The sequence below is a fragment of the Anser cygnoides genome, chromosome 26 (assembly GCF_040182565.1).
Source record: "Anser cygnoides isolate HZ-2024a breed goose chromosome 26, Taihu_goose_T2T_genome, whole genome shotgun sequence".
NCBI lineage: Eukaryota > Metazoa > Chordata > Aves > Anseriformes > Anatidae > Anser > Anser cygnoides.
The window spans coordinates 2,045,592-2,064,786 of record NC_089898.1 but is presented as its reverse complement, the minus strand read 5'-3'; the positions used below and the strand labels follow the sequence as shown (position 1 = coordinate 2,064,786).

The window sequence follows — 19,195 nt, the reverse complement described above, 5'->3', positions numbered from 1 at the left end:
TATGATGCACTCGGTAAGTACTCGTCACTGTAAAATCGAGGTCTCATGGCTCATCACCCTCATTTGTTAAGAGAATCTGAGCAATAAATTGCCCGTTTCCATTTATCCTACTAATAACAGAGAAAGCAAACTTACTTATGCCCTTCCAGCACATCTCACAAAGTTATTTATTGCAGCGGTACTTTCAGGCAGCTCCCCGCATCTCTCCGGGTATCAATAAAGCTCTCATTTCTTTCTCCAAGACAAATGGTCGTCGAGCCAGGCTGGAAGGGGATTTCTGTCGGGATTCAGCCCTGCCATTTTACTCCACGATGCTGCAGAGCGACTAGAGAAACGCTTCGAATTAACACCAGCATCCCCCTAACTCCTGCCACCACGCAGCCTCACGCGGAGATGAGGATGGCTTCCAGCCCAAGGAGCCTCAAGAACAGGAACGCGATCCCCTTAACGGCTGGGGAGACGCAGCTGAAACTCTTCAATATTCTAGTTGGGCGCAAAGAACGACTGCTGCATAATGTTAGAGGCTTAGCCACACACGTGGCTGCGCTTAGGGAGCTATCTGGTAGGAAGTTAGGAGGAAAAAGAGCTAGTGCTCAGCTTTCACACACACGGCATGTCCTAAGTGAGCTGTCCTGAAGCCGGTCATACCTCTGAGGTATGACGGCTGCACTTGGGCTCCATCGGGACGTCAGGTGCAGGCAGAATCCACGTGCGCACACACCCACAGCCATGAAATATTAACAGGAGGTTTGACAGCACATCAGAACTGGTTTTAAGGACAAAAGGCTGCGGTGGAAACGGGATGTGACCCCGCTTTTGGTGCCGACCAGCTGGCTGTGCTTATTTCACCGCGTCGGGGGGCTTGCGCTTTTCACTTAATCCACCCCAAATAAGCTCACGAAGCTGGTGACCCCAGCTCCCAGCGCTGCTCCCCTGCGACGACACCTGGATCCGCTGCACGAGGTGCTGCGAACGCCGATAAAGCAAGGAGCCTTACGTCCTTCCTCTGCGCCTCCTCGCTGGCGCTACGTGCTGGAGCGACCTACGTGGCACCACCGCTGAGCTCGCCCAGGTACCAAGGGCGAAATCCGGTGTTTGTGCTGCCTGCAGGAGGACGAACTCAGCCCGCAGCCTGCCGAAATCAGCTACGCCTTAAAAACGCCCAGGGGAACACAGAATCTCGAAACACGGGGTGAAGCTGGAGGTTTTCAGCCCCTCGTGCCACGCAGCCGCGGGGGTCTTTGCTCTGACCTCGGGAAACCCAAAGCAGATTTGGCATCTCCCAAGGCCACGGGCACAACACCGCTTTTAGCTGGGAGACGGAGGGGAAACCAGCCCGAAGGAATGGTTTCTTCTTCTCAGACAGGCGCACAGTTTGAGCAGAAGTTCCCCGTGAAACAAGCCGTAACATTTATTTATTGCAACCGAGTAATATTTAATTTCAAAACTAAAAAAAAAAGGCAATAAAAACAATTACTAAACTCAAGTTGCTAAATTTCTCTGTCATAATGTTTGCCTGAGCGGTTTCATTACCTTTCCCCAAATGACAAATGTTCAGGCAGCATCTTGGCTTCCCCTCCACGTGCAGCACTGAGCCTGATACGATGCACACGTTTTTTTTTTTATGCTGCTAATTGGAAGGTCTGACTCCTATGGAAAAGTGGTCACATATCCATCATCTCCTCTGAAGATTACGTCTAATTGTGCAGTGTTATTCACCGGAATACGTAATTTAGGAGAGGAGGGAAGCACCTTGTCGTAGAACAAATGGGAAAATAAAACAAGTGCAGAGAGCTCTTGGGTGAAAATATAAGAATAAAAGAAGAGCAACGATCCCCACTGATGCTGGTGAAGCTGTAAGGAGAGCTCCCCGGTGCTGTAATCCAAGCCCACATCTAGGAGCGGATAAATTACCGAATTCTACCCCAAGAAAAGCCTTTCTCCCCGTGGGAGGACCCGGCAGGGCCGCAAGCGAGGGCCCTGCAGTGCCCCAGTAAGCGCAGCACGCAGGTGCTCCTGCGATTTCGGAACAAAACCGGGCGGCTGGAGCGGCACCAACACCTCTGCTCCAACAATGGGAGCGTGAGTCACGCCTGCTTCTCCTCACCTTTTTGTTTATACGCCACAGCCAACACGCTGCTGCAGAAATCACACGGTTTCGACCTCGCTTTGTGAGAGCTGCGTGTTCCTTGTGAGGCTGAGGGCTTTTCGTCTGGCAAAGGCCGGCCGTTTCCTAACGAGCAGCAGCCAGGAAATTAGGAAACAGCAAGCACAGCACGCACGTGGGGCAAACGCGGTGCTGAAGGCACCGAGAAGGGAGAGCTGCGACCGTCCGGAGGAGCCAAACCTGGCTAAGATCCCCTCTACCTGTTGCTAACGAGCAGAGAACACATTCCAACAAGAAAGCTGCTTCGGGGCTGCCCAAACGCACCGTCCAGCAGCAGCAAAAATGACTCGAGCGCTGCAAGTTGCCTCCGAGTCGCCGGCTAAGCTGCAGCTACGGACATTATCTGCGGCTAAAAGAGAAACAACCGAATTAGCTCTTGCCAGTACAGCGTCCTTGGACTGTAACTCCTGCAATCACCGCGTTCACAAACACCGAGCTGGCGATACGAGGGCACCGCGGCTTCAAACGGGAATCCAAAACACTCGGATGACACAGAAATAACATCCTTGTCCGGGGGGTTTAGCAGAGCAATTGAATCAGAACATTGGGCTGAGGAATAAACCACGTAAATAGGTGCACTGAGGAACCACGCATGAAAGAAAACGCCACCGCGGGCCTGACATAGATCCTGCGCAGATCCGAAGTTGTGAGTCCACAGGGTACGTGGATGCAGAGCTCATTTTAGTGGCAACAGATAAAAAAGGATGGAAAGGATTTAGAGCTGATCCCAAAGTGGAGGTATTTAGCAGAAAAAGGGAGGCTTTTCCTTTCATAAACTGGTCTTACAACGTAAGGCACATGGGCTGTTGACAATCCGGTGACAAAATAAAGAGGTGAAGTGACACGTTTCTCTACCAAAAAAAATCTTCCTGATGATCTTACCCAGTAGGCAACCGGATTTGTGGGGCCTTAGGTAGTCCGGAGCAAGAAACACCGCGCCAGCTGGGACAGGAGCCCCGACCCTTGGGGGCAGCAGCGGTCCTGAGACCTCGGAGGGACTCCTGAGACCACGAAGGTGCCTGGCTGAAGCCAAAAGGTTTATCGCCCTCTCCCTCCCGATACGTTCTCGTGTCCCGAGGCGTGACAAAGCCCGACAGCAGCGGGCTACAGCCCCTTCTCCGTTCCGAGCCACAACCAGAGCAGTTCCAGCCACAGCCGGGATGCCAGTGAGCAGCACGGAACCGTCCACGGGATGCTTCGCCACCCTGCGTCTTTTACATCACTTTAATATCTCTAGAACAGATTGACTTGCCTGCCTGCCGCATCGGGAGAGAAACCTTCAAAACATCACCTTTTTGGGAAAAAAAATAATCCACCTTTTACAGAATTCAAGGTTTCCAGATGACAAGAAATCAAATCAAGCTGCCCTTCAAACTAGCAACGAGCTTACTTGACATTGGCGGGTAAGGACACAATTTGCCTATCCTATTCTTGCGAATATCTTCTTGTTTTATTTTCTTGTTACTGTTAAGCATTCCTGTATAATTCATTATGTTAAAAGGAGAACTGTAAAAATTTATAAATTAAAGTTCAGCTAGAAGTGTTCCTGTATAATTTATGTTAAAAGGAGAACTGTGAAAATTTATAAATTGAAGTTCAGCTAGAAGTATACTTGTATAATTTATGTTAAAGGAGAACTGTAAACTTCACTTTAGAAAGTTCAGCTACAATTCTACATTTGCACTTGAAACTACCCACGTGTAGCAAGCAGAAAGAAGTGCAGTCACACTTTATAAGCTGTTTGAATGATCTCGGAGAAGGAAAAGGGCGAGAGCAGAGCATTAAGAGACAAACTGCACTTGTACCGCAGCGCCAACACAGCCCCAGCTCTGCCCCCAGCAGGGCGCCGATCGGCACGCCGGACTCGCAGCGGGTGAGCCTCCAGCTCCCCCCACGAGCACCCGATGTAATGTTTAACCGGCACTGCTGCTGCTGCGGCTCCGTCTTGCACCCCGTGCCCACCCGCGGCACACCAGTACCGCACGAGGTGCGGCTCCGGCCAGCTGCGAACGCCACGAGCACCAGGCAGGACGCAAACGTCGCCCCCCAGTACCCGAAGGCCAGGCTCACGAAGCGCGCCCCTCACCGAGACCTCGCGCCGCCCGATTTGCAGAGCAGGGCGTCAAGCAGCAGGGCGGGGAGCTGGCGTTTCACCCCGACCGCACGATGAGCTCCCCTGTGGTGAGCCGCCACCATCCGAGCGGCAGGAACCTCGAACAAAACCTCACGTTTTGTCCTTGTGAATAAAGGGAAAGACGTCAAGCTCCTGCCGAGGTGCTCTGGGTAGTTCAGCGACTGCCTGCCAGCAGTACCTTTTGTTATTTCGTTCAAATTAACACACCCTAAGCTTAACCGCCAAGAACCCCACCACCGGCTGCACGCACCTTGCAGCTACGTTGCCCATCGCAGCCGAACACACCAACAACTCGACAAGCGACAGATCCTCACGGTCTATTCCGCCTCTGAAGTTGTCAGAAGCGTTTACGTGCAGCTTCCCACCGCAGCCCTGAGCCCTGCGCTCACGGCACCGGGACAGGGAGATCTCCAGGGAAGCCAGGACGTCCCCACCACGCACCAAGCGCCCGAGCTGCGAGGAAGGCCGCAAGCAACACCTTATCATTTAATGGCTTGTTTGTTCCGCGTGACCCCAAGGAAGTCAAGGCAGGACGCATCTCACGCCTGCGGCACGATGCCGCGCTTGCTGGGCACGTTTAGGATTTTACACAGACCTGTTTGGCCCCCACATTTCCAGCTTACACCAACCAGAGCCGGTCACTCTTCCAAAAATCAGCCCCTTGCAGCTAAGTCGCACAGCCCTATCACCAGAAAAGCGTCACGTGCTCCTAAATGTCTGCTTGAAACCACAGCTGAGAGAGAAGCAGGAAGACAAATTCACATTTGCACCAGCAATCTTAAGCAGTGAAAGTTCTTAAACTCCGCTTTAGCCCTTCAGGCTCCGAAGAACCACCTGCACTGCCCCCAGCCCCGGGCGACGAGGCATTATTAACAATAACAAAGTTCCTCAGCTACAGAGCAGCCAGCGTTCTCTTAAAATGATTAAAACGAACAAATCCCCCCTAATTGCATTAGCGCCGGCTATCAGAGGGAACACGGAACATCTTCTGGGTGGCTCGAGCAGGGAGAGGAGACGGGGCTGCTGCAGCCTGCCCTCGGGGCACGGCGTGCGGCCGGCTCGCGCCCGAGGAGCCCCGGCCGTGCTACGAAGCCTGACAAAAAGCAGCAGCTCCCCGAATCCAACGAAGGCTCTCACAGATTTGCACCAGGCAGGGGTTTCACCCCGAGCCTGCCTCTCGGCGGGCTGCTAATGAGTGTGAAAAGCCACCGAGAAGGCAGCTCCCACGCGGGCTGCTTCAAAACGCCGGCGGCTGGAGGCGAGGGAGAGCGAGCGGAGCCTTACCTGCCGCCGAGGAGTCCTCCCAAAATCGCTCCAGCCAGCAGGCAACAAGAACTGCTGCTGGTGGAGCCCCCAAAGCTGAAAAGGGTTTGTGCTTTTCTATTCAAAGCTTGGCTGCCGAGACCAAGAGGGACTGAGCTTCTGCTACCGCAAGCCTCGACGTTCCAGCCGGAGTCCCACTCTGCGGCTCCAGTGCCGAGCATCCAAGCAGCAGCGTGGCTTAAAGAAGTGCATAGTTAAAAAAAAAAAAAAAAAGAGCCTAATTTGCAAAAGAAATGCTGCCAGCTCTATTTTTAGTCCGAGCAGTGCCTTTACCCTCCCCAGGCCCGGAGCACTCCCTTGGGCTATTCTGAGATAAATACAAGTCCTCCGCGAGAGCTTGCAGCGCCTCCAATGACACACACGGAAGGTAAAACCTTGAACTAAAACAACTGAGAAAGTATTCTGAGCAATTTGCAGTTGGGCGGCGGGCTAAATCGTGACTCTTTTACCAAGCGAGGGCAAGGTTACAGAGATATCAAATGGGAAACACGCATCTCAGTCTCCAGGGTTTCCTCCGGAGCAAGCCGAATGTTATAGATTTCTAGAGCCAAATTAGATTTTGTGTTTGAGCCAACACAATGTCCTTTAGAACACAGAAACACAAGGAAAAAAAAGGCAGGTTCTATTAGGGATGGAGCAAAACATCCCGGGAAGTGGCCTCACAAAGTACCGGGAGCAGCAGGGCGTTTGCCGAGCCCTCCAGCACCGGTAGGAAAATCGAAAACATCCCCAATCCCCACATCCACCCCCGTGCTCACACGTGGGGTGCCTGACTCATGTATGGCACCAGAGGGCAAGGGGGAAAGCGACCTGGGAGCGCCTACCTGAGCACTTCTGGGGGCAAATTAAGGTTTTCCAAAGAGCTCCTTCTGCTACAGCTGGAAGGGAACTGGAAGGGAGCTCCTGATGGCAGCCTGCCCCAGCACAGCACCTGCACCCACCCAGAGCTGCTCCCGGCACAGAAGTTTCCCAGCTGGGAGCAGAGCGCTGTCAGCTTGGTAAAAAAAAGGAAAGCTTGGTGAAAATCTCCGGGATTTGGAACACCCTGACCTGAGCCTAAAATCAGGTAAAGAAGGGAAAAAAAAAAAGGTGTGATTTCCTTTAAGATACCAGATTTCTTACTTGTCTGTTTGAGCACCCACCTCAGTACCTGTCCTTTTACATCTCACGGGCACCAAAATCCTTTCAGTTCAGCCTGGAGTCAGCTTACCAAGAGCAGGCAACATGCCACATGGCAGCGACGACGATTTTTAAGTGGCACAAAGCTACGTATTTTTAAAAAAATTCAAAACGAACGGAACATCCGACCCACAAAGCCACAGAACCGATCGCCACCCTACAACGAACACTCTCCCACAGCAATATTCACTCCCAGCAAGCGCATCCCGTTTTAGGGCAACAGCCTGGAAAACATCTAAGAGGTAAGAAAAGCAGAAGGAAGATGAAACGAATCGGTTTCCAAGGCAGAGGGGGAAAGGGGAACAGGATTCATATTCGCCCGCGAAGCTAGTTCTCCTGCTGTCCTCAGTGCTTTCCTCTGCTTCTGCTGCGAACAAGTTTAGGCAACGCTTGCAAGCCCCGGATCCGACAGAAATATGCATTCAAAAAAAGGTCGCGTAAGTTCTTGGAGAAACGGACAAGCCGGCGTGCAGCAATTCACTTCAAGGCTGGAGGAGCTCTCAGCCACCCAAAATCGCCCGATTCTCGCGGCCCCTGCACCAGCACCACTTCGGTTCCAGACACCGAGCGGCCTCCCCTGGAAGAGGAGCTCACCGGGAAGGCATCGCGCGGTATCACCAGCGCCACGCGTGGGCCCTCTGACTTCGCATAATCTGCAGTTTTTAAAGACCTACGAGAACGCGATGTTCTCCCTGGGTACAGCCCTAAAAGTTCATCACCCTAGCGCTCCGTATTGCGAACGACTCCAGCGCAGATCCAGTCCCAAATATCGTTTTTGTGCCCCATCGGGTGCTGGCAAACAGCTACAACTCCAGACTTCACGCACAACCCAACCAAAGCTCTCACAGGGCAGCAGCACGACTGTAGGAACCTTCTAAACTCTGTTGTATTTATCCGCAAGCCCCAGATCCTGTTAAAACAGGACCAAATCCCACAGCACGTGCCATAGAACCAGCCCTCGGTTATTCACACCGAGGGACAACATCTCCTGGTGATGCTGGATAACTCAACAACCGATCTGTTAAACGAATATTATGCCTGACGGCCTGCGCAACTTCGCTCAAATAACGCCAAGATGACCGGAGTTTCACGCGAGGGAAAGACCTCTCCCCCCAAAAATTTAACCTATCGACAAAACCACTGCGTCCTCCTGCCACAAAGCGATCCAGAGCCAGTTCTGAAGCCAACCTAGCGCTCTCTTTGCTGCCGGGAGCTACATGAGGGCTCTTCAGAGCTGCTGCTGGCTGCCTTTACCTGCGGCGGGGAGAAGAAAAAGAGGATAAAAAGCGCTCAGAGCACCCCCAGCCACGACGCCGAGCGATCCCTCCGCCTCCGCCCGTCCCACACAGGCACCGCGCCAGGCTGCAGGTGCCTGACCCCTGCTTGCAAACAAGTTTTCCCTGGGAGCCAAACATCTCCCGAGCCCCCGTCGTTAAACTTTAACCCCCGGAGCCGTGACCCAGCGATGGCGGAGCCCAAACTTCCACTTTCTCACCCCAATATTTAACAAAGAGCCAGGCAGGGCTTCGGAGCGGCGAGGGCAGCTTTACCCAGGCCTGCAGCAGGGTTTTGAGGGCAGGGAGACGAATTTTGTTTTTTTTTTAGTGAAAGGAGAGCGGGTTTTTAAAGGGAAAGAGGGGAATTTGGAGGACTGGGGGGGAAATATGGGGGGTAACGCAGCGACCCCCTCCTCACCCTGGTGTCCAGCGCCCCCACACGGGGCTGAGCAGCGGGGAAGCAGCTCCTGAGGGGGTGCTGAGGGGATCCTGAGGGGGGTGCTGAGGGGGTGCTGAGGGGGGTGCTGAGGGGATCCTGACGGGATCCTGAGGGGGGTGCTGAGGGGATCCTGAGGGGGGTGCTGAGGGGATCCTGAGGGGATCCTGAGGGGGGTGCTGAGGGGATCCTGAGGGGGGTGCTGAGGGGATCCTGACAGGGGTGTTGAGGGGGTGTTGAGGAGGTGCTGAGGAGATCCTGATGGGATCCTGAGGGTGTGCTGAGGGGATCCTGACGAGATCCTCCCCCCCCCCTTAGGCCCCGCCGCCCCGCCGCCCCTTCCCCGCCCCCCCCCGGGCCCCCTTTCAACCCCGCGGCCGGCCGAGGCCTCGCCCCGGGAAGGCTCCGAGGCCCGGAGGAGAGGCCGGGCGGGCCGGGGCGGCCCCCCGGGGCCGGGCGGGCCCCCCCTCACCTGCACATGGTCCGCCATCTTGCGCCATTCATGCTCCGCTCCCCCCGCCTCCGCCGGGCCCCGCCGCGCGCCCGCCTCTCCCCCCCCCGCCCCTGCCCCTTCTTCCCCCAAGCGCCGCCGGAGCCGCTGCGCATGCGCGCCGCCCCGCCCCGCCGCCCCGCCGCGCCTGCGCGCGCCGCCCGGCCGCGCCCCAGCCGGCGCGCGCGCTGCTGCTGCCGCCGCTGCCGCTGCGCCCCGCGTGACGTCACGGCGCTGCGCGGCGCGGGGAGGGGTTGAGGTGTGTGGGGGGGTGGGGCTTAAAGGGGACGCGGCCTGCGCGCCGTGACGGGGCCTGAGGGGAGCCAGTGCCACCAGTGTAACCAGTACACAGCCCCAGTGCCCCCAGTGTCACCAAGGCCCAGTATCAGTGCTCCCAGTGTCCCCAAAGCCCAGTATCAGTGCTCCCAGTGCCACCAGTACATAGCTTCAGTGTTCCCGGTGCCCAGCACCAGTGCCCCCAGAGGAGAACACCAGTGCTCCCAGTGCCTGCAGGGCCCAACGCCAGTGCTCCCAGTGCCACCAATACACAGCTCCAGTGTCCCCAGTGCCCCCAGAGCCGAACACCAGTGCTCCCAGTGCCTGCAGGGCCCAATACCAGCGCTCCCAGTGCTTCCCAGTGCACAGCTCCAGAGCTCCCAGTACACCTAGTGCCACCAGTGCACAGCTCCAGTGTTCCCAGTGCCCACCACCAGTGCTCCCAGTGCTTCCCAGTGCACAGCTCCAGTGCTCCCAGTGCCTGCAGGGCCCAACACCAGTGCTCCCAGTGCCTGCAGTGCCCAGCACCAGTGCTCCCAGAGCAGAGCACCAGTGCTCCTAGGGCCACCAGCGCACTGCTCCAGTGCTCCCAGTACTCCCAGTACATGTAGAGCCCAGTACCAGTGCTCCCAGTGCCCAGGACCAGTTCTCCCAGTGCCTCCAGCGCTCCCAGTGCCTGCAGGGCCCAACACCAGTGCTCCCAGTGTCTGCAGAGCTCAGTGCCAGTGCTCCCAGTGCCTCCCAGTGCCTGCAGGGCCCAACACCAGTGCTCCCAGTGTTCCCAGTGCCCCAAGTGCACAGCTTCAGTGCCCCCAGAGCCCAACACCAGTGCTCCCAGTGCCTCCAGTGCCTGCAGGGCCCAACACCAGTGTCTCCCAGTGCCTGCAGAGCTCAGTACCATAGCTCCCAGTGCTCCCAGTGCCATCAGTGCACAGCAACAGTGCTCCCAGTACTACCAGTGCACAGCACCAGTGCTCCCAGTGCCTGCAGGGCCCAACACCTGTGCTCCCAGTACCCCCAGAGCCAAACACCAGTGCTCCCAGTGCCCCACACCACTGCTCCCATTGCCTGCAGGCCCAGTACCAGAACCCAGCACCAGTGCCCCCAGTGCTCCCAGTGCCCAGCACCGGCGCTCCCAGTTAGCGCAGGCCCCGCCCCGCCGCCCCACCCCAGTGCTCCCAGTGCTCCCAGTGACCCCAGCCCGGCCCCCCCAGTCTCTGCCCGGTGCGGGCCGAGGCGGAGGCGGCCGCGGGCGCCCCCTGGCGGCAGGAGACGGGAGGCACCGGGGGGCGGGCAGCGGGGGGGGGGGCAGGGCTTTGCATGCACCTAGGGATCCAATGCATGCACCGAGGGATCCAGTGCTCTGCATGCATGGAGGGATCACACGTATGCACCGAGGAATCCAGTGCTTTGCATGCACTGGGGGGTCCCCTTCATGCACCGAGGGATCCAGTGCTTTGCATGCATGTAAGGATCACATGTATGCACTGAGGGATCCAGTGCTTTGCATGCACCAAGGGATCCCATGCACGTACCAAAGGATCCAGTGCTTTGCATGCACTAGGGGGACCCCTGCATGCACCGAGGGATCCCATGCTTTGCATGCTCCGAGGGATCCAATGCATGCACCAAGGGATCAAGTGCTCTGCATGCATGGAGGGATCACACGTATGCACCGAGGGATCCAGTGCTTTGCATGCACCAAGGGATCCCGTGCACGTGCCAAGGGATCCAGTGCTTTGCATGCACTAGGGGGACCCCTGCATGCACCGAGGGATCCCATGCTTTGCATGCTCCGAGGGATCCAATGCATGCACCAAGGGATCAAGTGCTCTGCATGCATGGAGGGATCACATGTATGCACCGAGGGATCCAGTGCTTTGCATGCACCAAGGGATCCCGTGCACGTGCCAAGGGATCCAGTGCTTTGCATGCTCCAAGGGATCCCCTGCATGCACTGAGGGATATGCATGTAAGGATCACACGTATGCACTGAGGGATCCAGTGCTTTGCATGCACTGGGGGGTCCCCTGTGTGCACCGAGGGATCCAGTGCTTTGCATGCATGAAGGGATCCTCTGCATGCACCAAGGGATCCAGTGCTTTGCATGCTCCAAGGGATCCCCTGCGTGCACCGAGGGATCCCATGCTTTGCATGCTCCGAGGGATCCAGTGCTTTGCATGCACCAAGGGGTTCATGCCCTGCATGTACCGAGGGATCCCGTGCACGTGCCAAAGGATCCAGTGCTTTGCATGCATGTAAGGATCACACGTATGCACCGAGGGATCCAGTGCTTGGCATGCATGGAGGGATCCCCTGCATGCACCGAGGGATCCAGTGCTTTGCACGCCCCGCGGGGTTCATTCCCTGCACGCCCCCAGCGGCAGCGGCCGCGGTGCCAGCCCGGGGGCAGCCCAGCACCCCACGGGCAGCCTGCGGGGTGGCAGCCGGGGAGCCCCCGCAGCCGATGGTTGGCGGGAGCACACGCTTCCCGCAAAACCTGAAACGCTTCCCACCCTGGCTGCAGCAGAGGTGTAAAAACCAGCCTGCTTTTGGGAGAAAAAGGCCTGAGTTTGGAGGCGCAGAGGAGCTTCCTACGCGCTGCGCCTCTCTCCAGAGCGATCCCCTCCGCCGGCGCCCAGTCTCAGCCGCCCCGCACCCCGCAGAGGTGCTTTTAGGCCCATTTTACAGATCGGAAAACTGAGTCACGGGTGCGATTTCCAAGCCCGTCCTTTCCCCACGGGGCCGTGCAGCTGCAGGACCGCCGGCACCGCGTCGCAGCCGGGACGTGCGCCCTTTCCCCGGGGGGTGCAGGCTCCCACCCCTCGCCCCACGCCGGTGGGACCGTCGGCGGCCGGGCGGGTGCTCAGCGCCATCCCCGAGCTGCTCCGGCGGCTGCCCTTTATGGTAACATCGGCGGCACAGGAAGCCGGAGCGCGAGCTGAGCATGTGGAGGAAACAGAAGCAGCCGACCGCACGTCACAGCGGCGCAGAGCGCGGCGGCGGGCGGGCAGGGGCACACGGGGGGAACCGCCAGCCCCACGCAGGAGGGGTGCCGGGGGAGCCAGGTGGGCGAGGGGGGCGAGGGAGGATGCTCCTGGCTGGAGGATGGAGGAGGCGGTGGTGAAGCAGGGCGCGCTCTACCTGCAGCTGCAGCAGACTTTTGGGAAGGTGAGGATGCGGTGGGGGCGTCGCGGGGCATCGCCCTGGCGCCCCGGTGTCGGTGTTGCGCGGCCGCGTGGTGTGGTTTTTGGGGGCTCCTCTCGTGCAGGGCGCGGAGAACCAGGGGGGTTGGGGCAAGGGGAGGCTGGCCGTGCCCCCCCGGGGCTGGGAGGAAGGGCTGCCGGGGGCGATTTGGGGTACACGAAGACAATTTGGGGATGCGGGAGCCTTCCCCAAGCCAAACCCCGAGCATCCTTCGGCCCCACGGGCTGCAGGGACGAGCTGGGGGGGATCCAAGGAGCCGGAGACACGGCGCAAAGGGACACCAGCCCCCCCCAGGAGCTCTGCAAGCCGGGCACAAACTGATGCAACGCCCTGCGCGTCACTGCTTCGGCCGGCTGATAGTGCCCGGGGCTTGGCAACCGTGGCCACCGCTCTTGAGCAAGAAGGGGAAGGATTCTCCTGGGCGGCTCCGGGTTTACGCCCGGCGAGGGAAGAGGCAGAGCCAAACCCTGCTCTCGAGGGCCGTGCTCGAGCACCCGGAGCACCCAGGTCTCTGCGGGGAGCCGGCAGCCCTGCAGCCCCCGCGCGGGGTCCCTCGTGGTGCCGGACACGGGGCAGGAGCAGGGGGTGCTGAGCAAAAAGGGGGTAAATTTGGAGCGAGAGGCGGTGGTGGTGCCTTCGTCCCCACCATCTTGGCGGTGCTGTGAGCAGGCAGAGCAGAGCAGGGGAGCAGATAACATCGCCGGCAAGGCAGCAGCCACCGCGCCGGGCGGCTGGGAGAGCAGAGCCCGCGGAGGATGGGGAAGAGGCAGAGGGGAGGCCGGGCTTGGGCCCAGAAACACGCCCCAGAAAATGGTGCTGGCAAAGCCTGCCAGGCCCCGCAGGTTCCCCTTGCAGCTGACGCTGATTTCGGTGCAAAACTTCCTCTGCCTCCACTCTCACCCCACCGTTGCGGGAGCCAGGCTGCGAAACGCTTGCGCTGAACTTCTGCCTCCTCGGAGGGCGTGGGCCAGGGATTGCTCCTGAGCTCGGTGTTTTCAGGGGCAGGGGAGTCCCCTGGGGGCTGTCAGCATGGATCTCAGGTGCTGTGGGGTGGGGGGAGGCGTAGGACAGATCCCCCAGGGCAGGGGGATGCCGTGGGCAGGGGGATGCCATGGCCGGGGGCCTCCCACACCTCGTTCCCCCCCCCCAGGCAGGATGATGCTGAGCGGTTCCTCTTTGCAGCACGGCACGCGCCTCCCCCCGGGCTGCTGGCTGCGCTTGGTGCCAGAGACGCTTCCCCCCCCCCCCCCCCCCCGCCCAGTTTAAATCCCCCCAGGACCCAGCTGGGCGCTTTGGCCAGCCCGTGTGGGCAGAAACAGAACGCAGAAACCCGACGGGGCGAAAGCTGGACGGGCGAAAGCAGCGCTGGCTAACGCTGGGCTTTCCCTCCTTTCCCCGCTTCTCCCCCGGGGCGGGGGGCAGAAATGGAAGAAATTCTGGGGCGTTTTATACCGGGAAAGCTCCTGCTCCACCGCCCGCCTGGAGCTCTTCGAGGGCTCGGCGCCGCCGGCGGCCGACAAGCTGCGGAGGAGCGAGGGCGGCAGGCGGCTGGTGAAGCTGAGCGACTGCGTGCACGTGGCGGAGGCGAGCGGCGACGCCGGCTGCCCCAAGGACACCGTCCCCTTCCTGCTGGAGACCACCGACAAGCGCTACCTGCTGGCTGCTGAGAGCTCCGAGACGGCCGGCTGGGTGCTGAGGCTCTGCGAGCTCGCCTTCCCGGTGAGCGCGGCCGGGGAGCCTCCGGGGAAGGGGGGGGACCCTGCAAGAGGGAAACCCTACGGGCGGGATAACCGTGGGGAGGGAGACCCTATGGGGTGGGAGACCCTGTGGGTGGGGTAACCATGGGGTGGGAGATCCTATGGGGAGGGAGGCCCTATGGGGAGGGAAACCCTATGGGTGGGATAACCGTGGGGTGGGAGATCCTATGGGGTGGGAGACCCTATGGGGAGGGAGACCCTATGGGGAGGGAGACCCTTCGGGGTGGGATAACCTTGGGGTGGGAGACCCTATGGAGTGGGAGACCCTTTGGGTGGGATAACCGTGGGGTGGTAGATCCTATGGGGAGGGACACCCTATAGGGGGGAGACCCTATGTGGGGGATAACCATGGGGTGGGAGACCCTATGGGGAGGGAGACCCTATGGGTGGGATAACCGTGGGGTGGGAGACCCTATGGGGTGGGAGACCCTCTGAGGGGGATAACCATGGGGTGGGAGACCCTATGGGGAGGGAGACCCTATGGGTGGGATAACTGTGGGGTGGGAGACCCTATGGGGTGGGAGACCCTATGGGGAGGGAGACCCTATAGGGAGAAGACCCTATGGGGAGGGAAAACCTATGGGTGGGATAACCGTGGGGTGGGAGACCCTATGGGGTGGGGTAACCATGGGGTGGGAGATCCTATGGGGAGGGAAACCCTATGGGTGGGATAACCGTGGGGTGGGAGACCCTATGGGGAGGGAGACCCTATGGGGAGGGAGACCCTATAGGGAGGAGACCCTATGGGGAGGGAAATCCTATGGGTGGGATAACCATGGGGTGGGAGATCCTATGGGGTGGGAGACCCTATGGGGGGGAGACCCTATGGGTGGGATAACCATGGGGTGGGAGATCCTATGGGGAGGGAGATCCTATAGGGGTGAGACCCTATGGGGGGGAGACCCTATGAAGAGGGAAACCCTATGGGTGGGATAACCATGGGGTGGGAGACCCTATGGGGAGGGAGACCCTTCGGGGTGGGATAACCGTGGGGTGGGAGACCCTATGGGGTGGGGTAACCATGGGGTGGGAGATCCTATGGGGAGGGAAACCCTATGGGTGGGATAACCGTGGGGTGGGAGACCCTATGGGGAGGGAGACCCTATGGGGAGGGAGACCCTATAGGGAGGAGACCCTATGGGTGGGATAACCATGGGGTGGGAGATCCTATGGGGAGGGAGACCCTTTGGGGGGGATAACCTTGGGGTGGGAGACCCTATGGGGTGGGGTAACCATGGGGTGGGAGATCCTATGGGGAGGAAGACCCAATGGGTGGGATAACCGTGGGGTGGGAGACCCTATGAGGAGGGAGACCCTATGGGGGGGAGACCCTATGGGGAGGGAGACCCTATGGGTGGGATAGCCATGGGGTGGGAGACCCTATGGGGAGGGAGACCCTACGGGGGGGAGACCCTATGGGGTGGGAGAGCCTTTGGGGGGGATAACCGTGGGGTGGGAGACCCTATGGGGAGGGAAACCCTATGGGGAGGGAGACCCTATGGGGAGGGAGACCCTATAGGGAGGAGACCCTATGGGGAGGGAAAACCTATGGGTGGGATAACCGTGGGGTGGGAGACCCTATGGGGAGGGAGACCCTATGGGGTGGGGTAACCATGGGGTGGGAGATCCTATGGGGAGGGAGACCCTATAAGGGGGAGACACTATGGGGGGAGACCCTATGGGGAGGGAAACCCTGTGGGTGGGATAACCATGGGGTGGGAGACCCTGTGGGGAGGGAGACCCCTCGGGGTGGGATAACCATGGGGTGGGAGATCCTATGGGGAGGGAGACCCTTTGGGCGGGATAGCCATGGGGTGGGAGACCCTATGGGGAGGGAGACCCTATAGGGGGGAGACCCTATGGGGGGGAGACCCTATGGGGAGGGAAACCCTATGGGTGGGATAACCGTGGGCTGGGAGATGCCAGATCCATGGGGGAAACCCCGAGCTGCTGCAGGGCTGGTGGAACTGAGGGTCACCCCTTGCTTTTTTATTTTTGGGCAGAGGAGCAGGGAGGAGCAGGCAGCGGGGAAGGATGGGCAGCCGGGCTCGCTGGGCGCCGACGGCGAGTTCTCCATGGAGGAAAACTCCTTGTACAGCTCCCGGGACAAAGGTGGGCGTCTGGGCGCGGGGAGGGTGCAGCTTTCGGCACCCGGGCTGCTCCTCGTGGGCGAGCAGCCGCCCCCGCAGCACCGTGCAGGCGGTGTGGTGGGAGGCCTGGTGCAGAAATAGCCTCTGTGCGCTCTTCCTGCGCTGCGGTTTGGTTGGGTTTTGCCGCGCTATCGCGCTCCTCCCGCGGGGCTCAAGCCCTTATCGGCCGGACACCGCTTCCCCCCCCCCCCCGTCCCCCCCTGTCCCCCTGCTCGGCCAGCGCGGGGCCGGCTCGGGGTGGGCGCTGCGGGGCTCTGCTCCCTGCAAACGCCGCCCTCCTCTGTGCCCAGCTGGCTTGGAGAAGGAGTTCGAGGTGATGGTGAGGGCCACCGAGTCCTCCGAGCGCTGCCGCCTCTGGGGCCGGTTCGTCCTGCGAGCAGGGGAGGAAGCCCTGGAGCTGCGGGACCTCCAGACCAGGGAAATCCTCTACAGCTGGCCCTACCGCTTCCTGCGGCGCTTCGGCCGGGACAAGGTACGGGGGGCGCCAGGAGGGCGGGCTGGCGGTGGTGGGGGTGTCACGGGGACCTGACGCTGTCCCTCTTCAGGTGACCTTCTCCTTCGAGGCCGGCCGGCGGTGCGCCTCCGGCGAGGGCAACTTCGAGTTCGAGACCCGGCAAGGCAACGAGATCTTCCAGGTGATCGAGTCGGCCATCGAGGCGCAGCGGGGCCGGGGCGCCGAGGAGCCGCGGTGGGGCGGCCCCGGGGACGATGGCCCGCGGCCGCGCGCGCCCAAGCCAAGGTGCCCAACTGGACGCAGGGCCACGAGGAGCCCGGCGGCGAGCCCCACGGCGGCGGCGGCAGTGGCGGCACCGCCAAGTGCCTCTACGCCCAGCCCTGCAACTCCCTCCACCGCGCCGCCCCCTCGGGCGCCGGCAAGGCGCTGGAGAAGGGCAGGAGGCAGGACGCCCCGGCCAAAGCGGCGGCCGAATCCGAATACGCCGTGCCCTTCGACACCATCGCCAAGTCCCTGATGGGCAGGCAGCTCGGCGGCCTCCTCCGCGGCCCCGAGGAGGCTCCGGACCCGCTCTACGACAGCATCCACGAGGCGGGCGCGCGGCCCCCGCTGCCCCGCTCCTCCGCCGCCAAGCCCGAGCACATCTACGACGAGCCCGAGGGTCTGTGCGCCCACACCGTCTACGACGAGCCCGAGGAGGTGAAGGGGGAGGCGTGGAGGCTGCAGGCGGCCCCGGAGGAGCCCTCGGGCCACGAGTACCCCTACAACCCGCAGCGGGACGACTACGCCGTGCCCAAGCGTGCCGTCCCGCTCCGGCAACCCTTCGTGGCGCAGGGCAAGGAGTGGCTCGGGGACACCGAGTACGACAACGTGGTCCTCAAGTTCGCCAAGAAGAGGAACCTGCAGTGAGGGGGCAGAGCCGGGGCAGGGGCTGGGGGGGCCGGGGGAGCTCTGCGTGTCCCCCCCCAACCCCATAGCCGTGCGCATCTGGCCAGCTGCGGCCGGGAGGCGCCCGCTGGAGGGCAGTGTCCGCCCGTGGTACGGGCAGAGGATGGGGCCGGGGTCGCTGCTGGGCGCCGGGGCTTTGCCGGCCCCCTCCCCAGCCTCCGGGGGAGCGCCCTGCTCCGGTGCACCGGGCCCCAAACCCTGCTCTGCTCCCCCGGCAGGAGCTCGGGACCCCCCCTGGCTCCGCGCGCTCGGGGGCTGGCCGGTGATGCGCGGCCCAGGGATGAGCAGCGGGTGCTGCCAGGGGTGGGGGGCGAGGGGTGGTCCCAGGGGTGCACGTCCCGCGCCGTGGGGGCTGGCTGGCGAAGCACAGCCCAGAGGGTGCACATCCTGCACCGCGGGGGCTGGCTAGCCGTGCACAAACTGGGGGTACACATCTCACACCGTGAGGACTGGCTGGTGGAGAACAGCCTCAGGGGTGCACACCCCACCCCACAAGAGCTAGGTGGCATTGCACGCTCCAGGGACCCCCACCCCACAAGAGCTAGGTGGCATTGCACGCTCCAGGGACCCCCACCCCACAAGATCTAGGTGCATTGCACGCTCCAGGGACCCCCTCCCCACCCCATATTGCACACTCCAGGGATGCACACCCCACCCCATAAGAGCTAGGTGGCATTGCACGCTCCAGGGACCCCCTTCCCATATTGCACACTCCAGGGACCCCCTCCCCGCCCCATATCGCCCACTCCAGGGACCTCCACCCCGCACCACGAGGGCTCCCCGACGCACATCCCCAGGGCCGCGCACCCTGCTGGGTGTTGCACACCCGCCGTGCAACCGTTCCAGCCCTCCCCCTGCAAACACCCCCGGGTGCAGGTTTCTGTGCACCCAGGGGACGTCAGCACGCCCAGCCCTCGCTGGGACAGGGCCGTGGTCACGCTCAGCACCCCATCCTGCCGCCCCCACCGTCAGCCGGCGCCGTGCCGGGGCTGGGCACGGCACCTCTCCGAAGGTCGCGCCACGTCCCAGCTCAGCAAAAACAGCGGCATAAATTTCCACTGTCTCAGCCGTGTTTTATCTCGCATAAAGCCACTTTCCAGCTCCTCTGAATTATAGATGAAATGCTCAGCTTTATTGTCGTGGTGATTTTAGTGGCTGGCTCCTCTCTGTCCCGTGCAGCAGGACCAGGATGAGGCCCACCACAGCCTGCCCTGCCCCGGATCAATCTGCTCCCGCTGCCGGCCGCCTCCAGCCCCGCACAGCCCCTGGGTGCCCTTGGCAGTGACATCGAGGCCCAGCGAGAGTCACAGGCCCTACCTGCCCCTGCCCACCTCAGCTGTTTCCTCTGTGCTCGCTTATCTCACGGCAGCAGCCCCGTATTCAATTTATCCTCCTAA

General features: G+C 60.9%; 2 protein-coding genes across 3 annotated transcripts in view; one reads left to right on the top strand and one right to left on the bottom strand.

The window, feature by feature from the left end:
* XPO7 (exportin 7) overlaps positions 1 to 9,144 on the bottom strand; it is a 47,102-nt gene extending 37,958 nt beyond the window's left edge. For both annotated transcript variants that reach the window (XM_066983353.1, XM_066983354.1), the window contains exon 1: positions 8,989 to 9,144. In XM_066983353.1, the coding sequence (XP_066839454.1) occupies positions 8,989 to 9,006 (18 nt within the window). In that variant the 5' untranslated portion in view covers positions 9,007 to 9,144. The remainder of the gene's footprint in view (positions 1 to 8,988) is intronic.
* A 2,969-nt stretch (positions 9,145 to 12,113) lies between these two features.
* On the top strand, positions 12,114 to 18,942 carry DOK2 (docking protein 2). Its single transcript, XM_048047364.2, is given in 6 exon segments — positions 12,114 to 12,453; positions 13,912 to 14,208; positions 16,250 to 16,358; positions 16,687 to 16,868; positions 16,942 to 17,118; positions 17,121 to 18,942. Coding segments are annotated over 6 exon segments (1,671 nt in total). The 5' UTR covers positions 12,114 to 12,186; the 3' UTR covers positions 17,760 to 18,942.
* The last annotated feature ends 253 nt before the right edge of the window (positions 18,943 to 19,195 follow it).